The sequence below is a fragment of the Chelmon rostratus genome, chromosome 11 (genome assembly GCF_017976325.1).
Source record: "Chelmon rostratus isolate fCheRos1 chromosome 11, fCheRos1.pri, whole genome shotgun sequence".
Lineage (NCBI taxonomy): Eukaryota > Metazoa > Chordata > Actinopteri > Chaetodontiformes > Chaetodontidae > Chelmon > Chelmon rostratus.
The window spans coordinates 25,483,052-25,500,373 of record NC_055668.1 but is presented as its reverse complement, the minus strand read 5'-3'; the positions used below and the strand labels follow the sequence as shown (position 1 = coordinate 25,500,373).

At 40.7% G+C, this 17,322-nt stretch overlaps 1 protein-coding gene across 1 annotated transcript in view; it reads left to right on the top strand.

Moving 5' to 3' along the window:
- The window catches only part of LOC121614025 (kinesin-like protein KIF20B), a 54,150-nt gene extending 38,331 nt beyond the window's left edge, over window positions 1–15,819 (top strand). The window contains exons 31-34 of the mRNA XM_041947789.1: window positions 8,167–8,241; window positions 9,472–9,589; window positions 12,265–12,410; window positions 14,170–15,819. Coding sequence (XP_041803723.1) covers window positions 8,167–8,241; window positions 9,472–9,589; window positions 12,265–12,410; window positions 14,170–14,250 — 420 coding nt within the window. The 3' untranslated portion in view covers window positions 14,251–15,819. The remainder of the gene's footprint in view (window positions 1–8,166; window positions 8,242–9,471; window positions 9,590–12,264; window positions 12,411–14,169) is intronic.
- Window positions 15,820–17,322: the final 1,503 nt, after the last annotated feature.

Sequence of the window (17,322 nt, the reverse complement as noted above, 5' to 3'; positions counted from 1 at the left end):
TCACAGTGCTGTAATGCATGATTAACTTGTAGGTTCTGATCAAACCCCATTCCACAGAAAACACTAAATACTTGAGACAGATTGATAGTTTGACATTTTTGGAAATGTGCTTAGTCGCTTTCTTTTTGGTCGTTGTATTACAAGATCAAAGCCACTTTCATTTCTGTCCAGTCAATATGAAGCTGAAGCCAGTTTAGCATAGCTTACTCTAAAGACTGGAAACAAGGGGAAACAGCTAGCATCCCTTCATGAACATTAGCTGAAATGATTAAACTTTTAAAGGTTATAACATCAACATTCAGCAGAACCTAATGTAATTATCTGGGCTTTTATGATGCTCTAAAGTTCAGTTACTACAAACTCCACCACGTCACAGAGATACTAAGAGGGAGGTGGTCTCTTTTGTCTGGTCAGCCTGGAGCTTTCAGGCGTGTTTACCACTGAGCTTGTCACTGAAAATACTCAGCTCAGATTGTGAAGTTATCTTTTGACATTGCCGCTATATTAGTGCACAGCGAAGTGTATAATGTGTTTTTGTGCATTGTTTTTCTTATTCAAGTCTTGGTAGCTCATTAAAGTTATATCATAGACTTTGGAGGCTGTTGACCATGACAGCCAACTTCTCCGTTTAGTTAGCAGCACCTTTATATATTGTCGTGGAGGAGAACGCACGTATGTGCTTCCGTTTCTCAGGGGAATGAAAAATCACGATTGGTTGTCACTCATGCACGTCAGAAGAAGCTTGCATAAAGAAGTCACCTTCCCCACGTTGCGCCGCCGGGTGCTTTTTGAGTCTCAGTGGGTGGTGCTGGCATCCTGTCTGTACTCCAGTCTCTGAGTGGGAAATAGTTGTCCTTACCATTAGAGCCAAAGCAATTAATTGGCTTACACCACTGCCACGAGATGCCTCGAACATGGTTCCAGGGAACTATTTCATCATGACTGTAAATCAGTGCTCAGTTTGTACAGAAAGCAACAATGCTAACGCTTTTCATGACATGAAAGCAGTTAACTGAGCATCACTGTGTGGTTTTGCATATTAGCAGTTATTTAGTTTATTGCTCAGCTGTAGAAAACAGACGGTGCGTTACAGGTTTGTTTTTAACCAAGTTCTTTCTCTCTTGAAGTCTCATATTTTCAGGGGGAGTAAAAGACGAACAACGCGACAGGTAACTTTATTTTTTTCCTTTTACTAAACAGCATCATGTGCTCATCGTTCCAAACTCACAAACAAGGAAACATTCCTCATCTCATTCTTCATCATCATTCACCACGTCAGTACGGTTTTCACTTCTGGACCAAATAATGCAGTGCTGCCAAGTGGCTTACTCATCCTGAACAAGTTACAAGTCCCAGTAATAACTGTCCTCACAAATCTCAGGGAGAGTCATGGAAAAACCTTCTTTCTCTCAAGAGATGCTGGTTTGTTGTCCTTAAACGGTGCTTTTCACCTCCGGTTTCTTCATTGGCTGCTGTCCAACAGTAGATGCAGGAGTGACTGAATGACAGTGGGGATATGACGCAGAAACCTGCATGTGTGCATCCAGCCATCCCTGTATCAGTAAGATTTGAAAACAGATGGTCTTAGTGTCTTGCTCTCTCTCTTCTGTTTTCAGTGGGGAGAGTGAGGATATATTGATTTGCACATAATCTTATTATAGGCAACAACCAGAGTAAGGCATCACACCAGTGAAGATGTTTACATGGGTTTCTTTCTCGGCGATTCATTTACCCATTTCCATGCTAGGAGTGAAGTGTGACTAACGTCTGAGGACTTTCACTTTATATGGCAGTGTCACAGATTTCCAGTTTTAACCCTCAAAAACTAATTTCTTCCATTATAACCTTGTGGTCCAGTACAGGGCTGCAGTGTGGGTGTTATGCTGTGGGACTCAACACAGATGTTGAGAGGTGTGAGATATATTTAATGGGATTTGCACGGTCAGCAGAGAATGAGAGTTCATATATGAAACTAAGAGACTGTTATTGTTGGGCTCAACTATGACTGTAAATAACAAGATGATTAAACATCCCTGAAGTCAGTGATGTATCCGGGGTCTATTTTATGTTTCTCTACTTTTAGGAGATTGAATAGTGAAGTCAAAATGTTACTTTTTAAAAAAACATGATGCTAGGAACTTTAAATTTCCAATTTTGCTGACCCCTCCCTCACATATTGAGTATTATAGAAAAATGGCACACAGCAAAGCACAGTGATCATGCTCTGTGTAGCTGAGGTTAATTATTATTGTGATTTTTACAAATATTTCATCTTGCTTATCTTTCTGCCTCGATCAGTTGATTGTTTTTGTGTGAGAGCAGAGTTCCTGTGTCAGTCTTCTGTTGATTTCCTCTTCAAAGGTGTTTTCTTTCTCCGTTTGCACCAAGTTGACCGGAGAAGTAGAGCTTCGGTCTGCTTCGCTGCTCTTGTTGCCACTGACTCTTGACGTCTTTGCAGGTGTGCAATCTAGCTGTGGCCTGTCCCCCTCTCCTGCAGGGAGGTCAGAGTTGTGGTTGAGCCACAGGGCTGTGCTCCTGGAATTTGTTGGGATTCAGTTCCTTGTTCAAGGACACTTGAGCGGATAACTCAGGGTTGAAGTGTGAAGTTATTATTAGCGGGTCGCTTGTATGACCACACGCCCTCTGTACTCCCAGCTGAGCGTGGAGTCACTTCTGGAATCACTTCTTCCTGTGTGCCTACACTTGCAACATTTTTTGACCAATTACAACTTGATGAAATATAAAGGTGAAGCCACACAGTCTAATTGGAACAATCAGATGAGTTTAAGTTTACAGTTTTTCTGCTGGAAAAGTGATTCCCACAACTTTCTGGATGATGGTTGTGCTATGCAGAATGCATGTCCTGGACATCATTGCCTTTAAAACATTTCATTTAAACCATAAAAACATCCCTTTCTCACTTTAAAAAGAGAAAAAGTGCAATGCTCAGACTGGCAGCTTTCATGCTCCAGTTATTCAGTGAAACCCTCTTAGCTTCTGCTTCATGAAATTGTTGGTCTTTGCAGAATTACTGTCATCAAACGGTGGAGATAAGTGTTAGCGTGTTCCGTGCCAGTGTTAGTGTTAACCAGAGTTAAACACGTTGAGCCTGGCACTGGCTTGTCTGTGCAATCTGCCAGCACTGGTTTATCATTAATGTAGCGCATTTATATTAGCAAAAAAATGCATTTTTGTGCAAAATCATAAGAAGTGTTCTTCTTCCTGCTTCCTTCTTTGTTAAATGTAGGGGTCTCTGATATCTGCCATGCAAAAAACACACAATTTGATAATAATAATGGAATCAACTCCAAAACCTAGAATATTGCAATGTCTAAAAATCATCCCATACCAAGCATTTTCCACAGAACCAAAGCTGAATCAACAGAAAACAGTACTACCGTAATGTTCTGGTGTCACACACACGGTTTTATGTCAAACAGAGGCAGTGCGCCAGCAATAGCTCATCACTTTCATAAGAAAGGAATTGTGAAGTCTAGTGTTCCATCAAATGCATTGATTTTTTTTTTTATTAAACCTTTATTTTACCAGGAAAATTGGCCCATTAATGTTAAAAATCTCTTTTCCAAGGGCTTCCTGGACAAGTGGCAGCACAAGTTACAAAGTTAAAAATTTCAATTTGATTATAAAAACAATTCAATTAAAACAAGTACAAATCAGGGAGTCAGTCTCAAGTGTTCTCATTTTGGAATTAAAATCGCTCAGTGGAATCAGTTCTGTCCTTTTGCAGCTTATTCCATGAGGTAGGAGCAGAGAAAACAAAGGCCTTTTTTCCCTGCTCTGTGCAATAAGGCGGAACAGAGAGCAGCAGTTGGTCATTGGAGCGCAGATCATAAGAGTTAATGCTCCTTAGCATGATGAGGCTGCAGATGTAGGGTGGCAGTAGTCCACATTGCTTTGTATATGAAGGTGTACCAGTGAATCAACCTCCTGGTAGTGAGTGAGGGCCATTGTACTCTGGAGTGTAGTTCACAGTGATGGGTTAGAGCCTTACAGTTAGTAATGAACCTCAGGGGAGCATGATAAAAACAGAATCAATCTTATTCAGACATTGAGCTGAAGCATTCATATACAACAGATCTCCATAATCTAAAATGGGTACAAGAGTTGCAGACACAAGGCGCTTCTTGACATTAAAAGAAAAACAGAATTTATTTCTAAATAAAAAACCCAGTTTCAGTTTAAATTTCTTAACAAGATTTTCAATGTGAGCTTTGAATGTAAGGGTGTCATCAAGCAGAATACCAAGATATTTATACAGATGTACCACCTCAATGTCATTTCCCTCAAGGGTAAATACTGTGGGGATGTTTATCAGCCCTTTTCTTGGCTTTGAGAACAACATTTGTTTAGTCTTACCAGCATTGAGTACTAGTTTTAGCTGTAAAAATTTGTACTGGATCTCATTAAAAGCCTTCTGCAGTGATTCAACAGCATTGGTAGGGGATGACTCATAGCAGTAAATTATGGTGTCATCGGCATAAAAATGCATATTAGCATCAGACACATTCTTATTCATATTCATTGAATTTTTAAGATTTTCCAATTGAGTTGTTGAATTTTTATTCTCTTTATGATTTGACACTCCTTGATGACAATAGGCTTAAATTGTGAAGCACAGAATTCAGAAATATTCAAACAGAAAACAAAGGATATCGTAGGGCCCTATAAATGCAAAGTAAATGCTTCCAGTATTCTTGCCACTTATCTTGTTCAGAGTAATTATGTTGTCAAAATTAAAGGAATAATTTAAATGTAGTGGCTACCACTTAAATTAAGTGCTCTTACTTCATCTGACACCCAGGCGGAGAGTTGTGTGGTGAAGTGGGTTCTTATCTGATGGGTGTGACAACTGTAGGCAGTGACCCAGCACTGATACCGCGGCCGATTTCATCAGCCTTCCAGACTCCAGCACTTTTCAGTTTTTCTCACAGATAATAGAGCGTTGGCAGGCTTGAACACGCAAACTGTTGCAACGTGAACACACTCGAGCAAATAAACTGCTGCACCTTTAACTCTTCGCACTCAATTGTTTTCTCTTCTGTCTTCATCCATTTTGCTCTCGTTGCTCTACCTCTCCTGTTGTTTTTCTGTCCTTTAAACCTCCTTCAGTTATTCCATCCTCCTCTCGTGATGCCTCGCCTCATGCAGCCTTGTCTGACTGCTCGGCAGATGACTTCCTGATAATTTCTTGACGAAGGTGTGGCTTTCCTTCAAAAGAGAGACATCGCAGCTGTCCCAGAAAATCTTTATGTGAATTTTTAGCTTTCATGATTTCTGTGGCCCTGTCAATGGAAGTGCTGTCGATCTGTCACATACACTGATTCACACTGATGTAATGTATAACTGCTCTTCTACAGTACGACTTGTCATTCTTTGGCCTTTCTTTGTTCTCACAGGCTGTGTTCTAGTCTTCCAACTCACAGGCAGTGTATTGAGATGAGTCTACATATATGCACATATGTATGTATATATGTGTGTTTGTGTGTGTCTACCGATAAGTAACAATAAATGTGGTGTTGCAGAGTAGAGCTTCTTCCCTCACCAACAGTATCTGGCTGAGTACAGACACCAGCTGCAGAGAGTCACTCACTAAAACGGTCACTCACAGAATTAACATTCATCAGCAGCAGCTCATATGAGGATGTTTGTCATTTAAACTTGAACGTGACATCAATACTAGCCAAAATTAGAAGCTGTTGTCTGTGCTTCAGTTTTGCTAATAATAATTAGCATTGCTTTGCGTATTTTGCCGACCTCAGAGACGCTCAAGCTGGGAACTAAATAATGTTTTCCATTCACGCACTTAATCTTCACTCACATCTCTGCCACTGGAGAGCAGGCCGAGGTGGCCAAAACACAGAAAGGACTGGATTTTTACTGGTTTCATTTTTTTGGCGATACTGATACTTAAAATATGGTCCCAGATCGGCACAGATACTGATCCAGAGTATCAGCTCTAAAAGTGTGACATCTCTAAAAGGTATGTTTGAGGTGATTTAGAGACAGTGTTGCCATTACAAAAATCCAATAATATTGAAACCTTAGTTAAAGAATATGAACATATCATGGAATTTACCAGGAAAGCATCAGCTTGCAGCACATCTCTGCCTCTCACTATCTTCTCTGCATCTTTCTTTGTCCCCAGTCTTGATTCGCATTATCTCATGTCTCATTTACTTTCTCCACACGCTCCCTCTATCATCTCATCTCTCTCACGCACTCACACTCGCACACACACGTTTTATCTTGTTTACTTTCTCCGCACTCTCCAATTACGGTTTATCGCTCTAACTTATCACCCCTCATCTGTATCTTTCCACTTATTTCTTGCTCTTTCTTCCTCACTCTGTCCCACATACACACTCCAGCTCCATTATGTGTCTTTCCCCGCTTCCTTCCGTCCTCAGATTATTTTTATAAACGTCCACTGAGTCACTGAGGACGCCACATGTTTTGACCTTCCTGCTTATCAAAGTGGAACATGTTTACGGCATCCACCACGCCCACTCCTCTGCCTGGCTGCTGAGTCACCCCCTCAGGTCAGCCTCACCCCCAACGACTAGTCGTGAGTCAGAATCATTTCATTTGCTAGAGTAGCAAAATACAACCAGGGATTTATTCTGCTGAAACTGAAGCAGGAATATATTGACAAATCACATCTCTGAGTATGTTGGTTTGTGGTTTTAACAATTATTTCATATATATTTGATGCTTTTCTCTTCCAATCTGGGATGGCCAGTTCCTGCGTGGCGTTGGTCACTGACTCCCACTGTTGGCGTCAAATAAATGTAGCAAGTAGGCCCCATGCGGGCGCCTCGAGCAACATGTAGGCGAATTGCTAATGCAGTAATATGAACATGATCCCACCCTGGCTTCACAACCTTTTAACCATGACAGCTGTGTTTAATTGAACACATAGTGCTGGGAGCGGCACTGCAGGAAAAAAGTAACCCAGGTCTCTATGTTGGAGAAAAATACAATAAAACTAAATTAGCTAACAGCGGCCCCACAACAACATCCAGGAAATTTGAAGGTTGAAAAGTTTTTGAGGGTATTGAATGTTCATGCCTTAAACAAAACAACAGGTTTACTGAAAAGGCAGCAGTTGCCCTCAAATGGTTCACTTGTCAGCATTAAATGTCCTTTAATAATACACTCAAAGCATTCAGCTACCCGGCAAGTCATTATTTGTACCTTTCAATGGCTCTGAAGGGAATGAAGTGTATAGTTCTTTAATTCCTCTCTTTTAGGAGGAATAACACAATAGCAAGAGCATACATGTGAACTTGAAACTCGAAAAATGGTGAAAAAGGTCCGAAAATACAACATTTATGTAATCATTCTCCATCTACTCATATGCCATTACCATCATCTCATTCAGCTCATCACCTCTGAAACAGCAGACCAGGGAGGAAAATGTCAGATGCTTCACTTGATGCAAAAGTACCTGCAGGCAAGCTGGTTATCCCTGGCATGCCTGGGGTGTAAAAAGAAAAACAATATTTTCCTTCTCTTTATTCCCGAAAGCCAAAGTCTTCCTTCCAACATTGCATTGACCAGGAACTGAAGAACACATCAACACTCAATTTTGTTTACTTTGTTTAATCTTAATGAATGCTTTTCTACACATGGTTGACAATAGTGTTTGTCACTGACATCAGAATCTTATTCCAAAGAGAAAGCTGCAGATTAATTGGGTGTTTCTGAGACACACAGACAATATATGTTGACTGGTAGCAGTTGAGCTTGTCAGCTCCTTGAGCCCCTCTGCCAAGTAAATAACCCTAAATTGGAGCTTGTTTTCTGTCCTTGAAAATTATTCCGGCTGGTAAAATGGTAGAAGTGGAATTGACTGCTGACTGATGCCAATGCACAGATTGAATGTTTTTCTCCCGATGCCTACCTTGTACTAACGACCAGCCCCATCTCCTCCGAACCACCCTGTCATTATGACACATTCTGTGGTTGTTTTTAGCCCCTCGCCTCTTTGTAACCTCTCTGCTCATCTGCCTCTTACTAATCCTCTGGTACAGATGACTCAGTACACACTGTGTTTCAATACTTTGTGTGTGTGTGTGTGTGTCTCTGTTTGCGTCTCTTAATTCTGGATGTGCTTGTGCATTTTCTTCCCATGTGTGTCGATAGGAAGAGGTGGAGGCAGAGAACAGAAGGAACACGAGGACCAAACTGACGTCTAAGCTGACCGCACACCAAGAAGAGGTGACAGCCCGACAGAAACACACATGCATAACCATGAACATGTGCTGCGATGCATCGTACATTTGTTAGCAGAAATACTGTATTTTCCGCACTATAAGGCGCACCGGATTATAACGCGCACCTTCAATGAATGGCCTATTTTAAAACTTTTTTTTCATATATAGGGCGCACCGCATTATAAGGCGCATAGACAGAATCTACCGTACTGTGGTGTCTGGGGTTGCGTTATGCATCCACTAGATCAGGGGTCGGCAAACCCGCGGCTACGAAGCCGCATGCGGCTCTTCCATCCCTCTGATGCGGCTCCTGAAAATAATAAATGAGCATCTATTTAAAATGTATTTTATTTCAGTTTGTTCGTTTTGAAACAAACACCGCGCGTGCTCACAGATGACAGCTGATCCTGCGTAAAGATGCAGGTGAGGCGCACAGCGCTGATGTGCAGACGTTGTGCGCTGAGGTTCAGGAGCAGAAATCACATTAACCACATTTGATTCATATTTTAATTGGCTATTATTTAGCATATATCCATATTTTTTCATTGATGAGTGAAATAGTCATTTTATTATTCAGGTTGACAGCTGACTGCACGCGCCAGTAAAAGGATGACGGCACGCAGAGAGTGGAATACCGCTGTTACTTCGGCCACGCCCCCTGACTACGATAGCCATAATTAAACCAATATTGATGCATATAAAAGGCGCATCGGATTATAAGGCGCACTGTCGGTTTTTGAGAAAATAAAAGGCTTTTAGGTGCACCTTATAGTGCGGAAAATATGGTAATTCATAGCTAACACCTGTACACACAGTAGGTCACAGCAAACCTGAACTCATCATTCTCTCACATAAGCAGGTCACATTTGTTTTGCATGAGAAATGTTGTTTTTGTAGGTTTGGCTTTCAATCTGATTCATAATATTTCATTTTCTCACATAATTGCGTAGATACAGAAAATGGTTGCACCAGTCAGCTTTACCGTGGTGAACACACAACAAATGTCCTCTGCTTTTTACTGTGCAATGAACCTGTTACTGCTAGTACAGCAGTTCAAAGTTAACTATTGGGCAGTTTTCCAAAAGTTAATAGACGTTTACGTGGGACAGTCTGGGAGGGTCTTAGTTTTTATTTCATAGTCAGCAGTTTAGATAATTTGGTTAAACGTCTTTTTTTTTTTCAACTTTAATACACTGTACACGCCGGCGGACTAACCACTGTTCACTGTGATCAGATCTCTTCCCCAGCGGGTCGCCATGACTCTCAGAGCAGCATCCACAGCAGAAAGGAAGGAACGCTGCAGAAGATCGGAGACTTCCTGCAGAGCTCCCCCACGCTGCTCGGCACTAAAGGTTAGTGTGTCAGTGTGTGACTCTTTACTGTGGGAGGTATTTAACTTCTATCTGGTTCTGTCAATGCAGATTATTTATTTCAAACACAAAGAGGAGGTTAAATATGAGCCACCAGTGGAGGGTTAAACAGTTTTTCATCAATAAGGACAGAACAAATACCTCCCCAGCTAATGACAGTTCTGAGCTGCACAAAGCTTATCAACTTATATCATAACTTATCATACAGTATTATTAGATTTATCTACATTTGGCAAGATAAAAGCAGGAACATTGAGGCAGAACGGATCAAACTGAGTAAAATCCATCTCACAAACTGTGGAAATATAAAAATAATTGTTGTTTTTAGAGCAACAATAACATTGAGAAAAGGCTAGAGCTAAAGAAGACATTAAACTTCTTGATAAAGTAAATATATCTACAAAACATTAATAAGTATATAATAAATATGTCATATATATATAATATATAATAAATCAGAAACTCAAGTAAAATACAGAAAAGACTCAAACTAGAATATGTTGATAATACTGAAAAGGTGCTGTCAAAGTCGTGATCCAGTCTGATGAAGTCAGGTCAACTCCTCTCGTCCTCTTGGAGGCACAGACCTAGCGTGCAATTCTCTCTGGTTACTCTTTTCAATTTCCAGACAAAATTGTTCTTAAATATCTTCAACTATTTGGTGCTTCATACAGTCCCACCACCTGTCACTGTCACACCTGGGTCAGACAGCCTCAGGCGCTGTGAGCTGTGTGGCCTGACACAGCGTCCTAGATGTTTTTAATGCAGCATGAAGGTAAGAGCCTACAGCGGCTGTCTGCGGAACAACTAAAAGGTCAGCATCTGGATATTCAGGAGATATTTTTTAAAGAATGGAGAAGGATTCTGTATTTTTCTTCTTGTCAAAACACCTCATGAGAAAGCCAGAATGAACAGTGATCCTGCGAACATGCAGCGTCTGTGCAGCCAAAGCCTGATATATCCTGTTCCTCTGTGCCATTGAGCAATTCCATCATTACCATAAACACACACACAAGTCTATTTTGAATCAATCCCACGTACACCGTCTTGCTTCCCCATGAGAGCACCAAATGTGGATGAAACTGCCAGTAAAAATAGTCCCAGCAGATACAGTCAGGCTTTTTTTTTTAATAGCTTTCAAAGATGTGCGTCTTCAAAAGTAACCATGGGCTTGGAGCTTGTGGCTGGGAAGTCAAAAAGTATTGAGAGACAAACACTTTGTTGATTTATTGTAATGTCCTTTAAAGACACTAACAACTTTAAAGGACCAATAACACAACCGAAAGTCTACTTTAAAACCAACAGGCAACCAATAAAGTGTCATTAAAAGTGCAATGCATGCTGGGCTTTTAATCTTGGTGAGCACATGCCGTTCATCTAAAGGCATCACCAACGTGAGACTCCAGTAATCACGCCTGTTAATGATGAAAGTCTGCATCAGTCCATCAGTATCTGCCCTTTGCAGAAATTGCTTTACTGATGCAAGATTTCTGAAATACTAAAAATCTGTTTGAGTGATATTTAAAATGAGCTTCAACGTTCCAATCATGATCAAAAAGAACACCAAGGTTACTTGCTTTGGGCTTTTCATAACCATTCTGCCCACACACATGCATAAACACACCACAGCACCCTTGAATATACAGTATCCCCACCCCCACCCCCTTCACCTCACACGGTCCAGTCTGGGTTTTAGAGTTTTTGAATTTCACAGTCGAAAGCCTGTTTGCAGAAAACACAATGTAGGACTCACAAGGGCAAACCTCAGACTTCCTGCCGGAGTCATTTGGCAAAGGATAACACAGGTTTGACAAAGTAACCGGGCAAGGGCAGCGAGTTTGGGACACTAATGATGGCTTAGAGGAGAACGTTAAGACAGGCAACATATTGGAATCAAGCGGAGTCATCTCTGTGTTTTATCCTCGGGGACTGACAGTTTCACTCGGTCAATTAATTGTCGCCCCGGGGTTCCAACGCAAGGGTGCTGTCTTCTGCCGCCATCTGATCCTCCCTCCATCTCTCTCTGCCTCTCTCCTGCTCGCTGTTTCCTCCTCCTCCTCCTCCTGTCCCTCAACCCTTCATCTCTCACCTTCACTTGTCTTTTAGCTTTGTTATTTTACTTCCTCCGACGCCTCACTCTGTCTTCCTTCATCTTTGGCTTTTTCTCATCACTCATTCCTTTTCTCCCTCCTCCGTCCCTTTTTATCACTCATATCTTTTCCTTTCCCCCTCCTCCCTCCGCCATATCATTTTCTTCCCCCCATGCTGATTACCCTCTATTTTTTTTTTACTAATTATAGTCGTGACATTGCTGGCTTTACAGATCTAGAATTTTTTCACAGATGCCAAAGAATGTGTCATTGATTAAAGGGCAAAACTTGCATTCTGTATTTTTCATATTAGCAATTTCCCTGAAAAGGGCAGAACCAGCAACGAATTTATCCTTCTAACAAGTGTGGATCAGAGACTGCCAGTCCTGTTGACAGTAATTATACTAATGCTATATATCTATGATTTGAATGATTTATTCACAGTAAAATTGCAACACGGAGCACATTTAACATCAGCCATCACCACCGTAAAATGAAGCAATCAATTAAAAGATCTATCCGTCCAGTCAGCTTGCTCCTCTTGTCTAAAATTGCCTCCATCTCCAGCCAAGAAGATGATGAGTCTGGTGAGCGGTCGGGGTGGTGCAGACTCAGCAGCCTCCTCTTCATCCCTCAGTCTGAGAGCAAAGAAGAACAAAAGGAAACTCTACAGGCCCGAGATCTCCTCCCCCATGGACATGCCCTCACACCCAGTAAGTCTCGCACACGAGTGTCATTATATGGAAGCTCATTACACCAACACATGCAGCCATCAGAGTACACACACACACACACGCTAAACCAAACTCAATACTTTTTTTTTTGGTGCATGCCGACCTGTTAGTTTTGATCAAATAGTTGCTCACTTTGACGGGGATCTCCTTCTGCCTCACCAAGCACCAGATACTGACTGGATCAGGGTCAAATTATAATTCTTTGCCTAATTCTTAACTCTTAATATTATCACTTACAATCTTAAAAAATTCGAAGTCTTATGAGAGATCAGCTTTTCTTCAGAAAATGCACAGAGTCTGGAAAAAGAGTCGGAGTCCAGAAGAGTTGAGTCCAGGGAGCTTTATTCTCTTCACAGATCAAAAAGCCCGGGCAAGTCCTGCCAAACAACACCAAAAATCTGTTCTGCGCATCACCTTTTATACATTTGTCCGGGGGCTTGGCCATACAGTTTGGCCTCATCCTTTTTATCAAGTTACATCTTTACACTGATTTTATTGGTGTTTTCATAGAGGGGGGGTCTTCCCCTTTAATGCATAATGAATAATCTCTTACCTAATTTCTACTGGTAATTTTCCACTGTAGCTTTTGGGGATTTTCCACTGAGATCCCCCTGGCCTAAGTATCTATTGGGATCTTAGGAAGTTTCCAGATCACCGCTTTGTACTAAGTTTGGCAAGTTATCTCTATTCTAGTGTTTTTATTGGTGTCTAGGTGTCTTTAAAAAGATTTATATAACAGAACATAAGCCAAGCAAAACAGAGATAGTACTAACTAAACAGACATATGACTCACTAAGTAAACAGAGATTTCACTAAATAAACAGAGATGTGATTTCTTAAGTATACAGAGTTAAGAGTAAAGATAACATGTACAGAGATCCTATTCATGTGCCTGTCTCCCCCATGCCCCCGAGCGCAGAGTGAGCACGGAGTGGACAGAGTGGAGTGGCACAATCTTGTCTTGTAACCCTCAGATCTGACGCTACAATTTACTTTGCCAATATTACACAGTTTTATTTAGACAAAGAGGGTTGTAAAGAAAAAAAAATGTATATGTTCCTCAAAATAAGGTTTTGATTTGGTATCAGAGTATTCACACTATCCTGTCAAAACCTTTCAAAAGATGCAAATCCCCAATCAAGAATAATCCAAACAGGTTTAGTAAATAATTTAAATTATCCCTCATACTGTATACCATAATATATAATAACCATAACCATAATATAACCATAATATATCGTAATGCTTGCTGATTACACACTTCAGCTGTCTTACTGGACAGTATAAGTGGCAACAGTTGTGCACGTGAGATGTGACGCTAACTTCTCGAGGCTCGTCACCTGTGATGAACTTCCTGCAACGAGAGACGAGAAGCTAATGAAGCAGCAAAGCATCGAGCACTACAGCGCACCCAGAGCAAGCAGAGCAGCTGTCAGAGACCAACGAAGAGTCCGTTCAGCCAAACAACTAGAAACCATGTTTGCCTTTAATAGCAGCAGTATCTCACTCTGGACTGTTTTCATTGGTGCTGTTTTCTACTGAAGGAATGGTCCCAATTAACAGTGACCTGAGCGAGGAACTTAAATTATCCAGACTCACTACTGGATCAACAAGTCATCAAAGTCTTCACTACATATTTATGTGTCTGGACATACTTTGATGGAAACTGTAGCCCAGCTGGTTGATGCAGGCAAACAACCTCGAGTTTAACAGTTTGTTGTTTCTTTTCTCATTGTAGATCATCAACAGAGAACCAGAGGAGAAAGAGAGCGACCACCAGGTCATTAAGTGGCGCCTTCGCTCAAGGATGGATAAATAGTTAGTCTCATATAATACTGTACATCTTGTTATAGCTTAACACTGTCCAACAAATAAAGGGTGCATTTAGATGCTTACAGGCACACAACATTCTCTATGCCCTAATGGCTAGAAAATCCCAGAACAGAAAAATGTCTTCTCAGTGTTCTTATTTCAGTTGAAACTATTTAACTAGATTTTTAGAGTAGAGCAAAGTCCCTAATATACAGCTAGTTATGTGTCGATTAAAGGAATAATTCAACATTCTGAAAAGTATACTTATTCTCTGTTCTTCCAGGAGTTAGCTTAGCACAAAGACTGGAAGCAGCTAGCATGCCTTTGTGCTTCCAAATACGTCTCCCACCCCCTCTGAAGATCACTTACCTGTTGCACTTTTGTTTTTTTTTAATTCATACAAGCAGAAATGTAAGAAATGCTTGTGGTTCAGCATGGAGGTGCACGCTGGAACTATTTCTTGACAAGCAACAGCTTCCTGTATCTTTCCACCAAAGTACTGTTCTGTAATGTCTTAGTCAGGCAACACTTCCCCCCCTGCTTCCAGTCTTAAAGCTCAGACATGAGTCCTATTAATTTCTTCATCTTCGTCTCTGCAGGATAGCAAATAAGCATGTTTCTCAAAATGCAGAACTGATCTGATCATTTAATCAACTTCAGGCTGGTAAAAAGTACTGATTTCTCACTCTCTTCTTTTCCTTGAGTAAAAGCTATTTTGTTCACATTTACTATCAAATAACTCCAGAGTTACTGCATCTATTTGAAATAGTAAGTATTTATATATTCTTTCAATACACTTTATAGACAAAAGATGCAGATGTTTTTATGTTCTTTTATTCCTTATTTTTCATTTACTTTGATGTGCAATTTCATATGGAAAGTTCTGGACTGCGCTGCAGTTTGGTTGGTATTTTTGTGTTTATTTTTACTTTATATGAGCAAGCTACAACCGTTAAAACCGTAAAAAAAAAATACCATTCTGCAAATATCTGCAATGTCATCCTGTTTGTGAGAAGCAGAAGAACCAGATCATCTGTTTTTTCCCTTCTGGTGAACTGCAAATGTACTCATTTATTTTCTGTAACTGATACCAACACAGCTGCTAGTCGAGTGCTGAAAAAGTCTCACTTTGTTCTGAGCAACTTTTTTTCCTACATTACATGTGAAACACAAGTCAAATAAACTCACTAAATTCTTCCTGCACTTTATCTCTTTCTTCAAATGTAAAAAACGGAGCAAAATATGACACGAAGGGCAGATAATGCAGAATAAAATGACCAATGTTCTACTGTGTACCTACTCAGACACATTCTGGTCGTCAGAGGTTTCTATGACTGTAGGACTGCGGATGTTGAGTTCTCTTTAGTTCACAGTGTTCTGTTCCAGATGAAGGACTGCTGAGTATTTCTCTTTTGTGCAGTATGGTTTTATTAAAGCTGCCTGAGAAACGTTTGTTTTTCCATTCCTGACGTTTCTGTTCTGAAATTGTGCACTTTTCTATATTTACTTTTTGAAAACATTTTACAAACTTTTCTGTCAAACCATCATGTTTATTCTGCTTTTTGTATTAGTCATTTACCATTAAATTACAAAACAATTGCTTCTCAAACATGGAGATCTGCTGTTTTTCTTTTAAATACATCACTTAGAATGTCAATATTTACTATTAAGACCTTTTTATATCGTAAATATTACAATAGATCATGAAAGTCCTTGAAAATAAGTCACAGTTCCACATGTTATGTATGTGCATTATCATTTTCCTTACCGTTAAATTTCATTCGACACCCACTTGTCTTGTTTTCTGTTGATTTACTTGTTCGAGACCCACAATCATATGTTGACAGTATTTTGCTGCTTTAAAGCAGGCCAGCCTTTGCAGGACTCCATGACTCTGAAAGCCTGTTGTCAAACCTGAGGACTCACATAGTACAAAAATTAAGCGAAAAGTCAATCACCTGCTTCGCCTACACAATAACAGACAAGTTCAGGCCCCCTCCAAGAAGCCGTTTTTATGTTTGCACTCACTGAGTAGAAGTGTGAAAAACAAGTTTGAAAGCTGTCGGTGACAGCGAGCCTCCCAGGTGGCTCGTGTCGGAGGTGGACTGTTCCCGAGTTGCTGTAGCGTGTGGGCACAAGTAAAGAAGAATGAATGGACGAAACCTTTCTAGCCTCGAGGGGGAACTGCTTTGCACAAAGAGCATCAAAGAATATCTGTCAACAACCAAACATAACCACGCAAGATAACATAAAACAGAAGCATCGAAAAAACATCATGAAAAGCATCGTTTGGGAATTGATAAAGGAAATCAAGTGCAAATTTAAGGAAGTGCCAAGATCAGACCACGTGACCGGAGCTGATGAAGCAGCTGGATGCTGCGTGGGATGAAGGATGTCATGCCTCTTTCAGTCTGCATGAAGGGAAAAGTGTGTATTCAGACCATAGAGGGTGCCATGGATCTGGTGTGCTGGTCTGTCATGTAACTAACACTGCCCACTGGTTTTCCTGTTATCTTGCCTCCCAGTTTCCCCCAGTGAAAATGCATAGCTTTTCCCTGGACCACAGCACCGCACAGCGCTCTGCATCACATGCCTGAATACTGAGATGTGTTCAAGGAAAACTATGAAACCAAGAGAAGACTTGCTGCTGTACTTAATAAATCATTTTTGACCAGAGAGGTCAACTGCCTCGACTACAGGATAATAAATATCTGTTTCACATTTAAATATACAGTATTTTCCTCCAGTGTAGTAGGCTTCTTCTGGGGCCAGCAGGCAGGTGGCTGAGCCTGGAACTGAGCCTAGACTAGATTACACCAGCTTTTTACATCACTAAGTTTGTGTTGAGTCCTTCCTAACTTCTCCCATTACAATGAAAGAAATGTCTTAGCTTGTAACAACACAAAACACGAGTAATGTTTTGGGGTCCAGGTACAATCGATCAGAATTAGTTAGTCGAATCTGTTGTCCAAGCACACTGGAAATCAAAGTGTCCATAGTTGTTCTGAATGGCCCCACTGGGAGCAGGGATGAAGAGCTGGCAGTCATAGAGAGGAGATGGTATCGTTTAAATATGAGC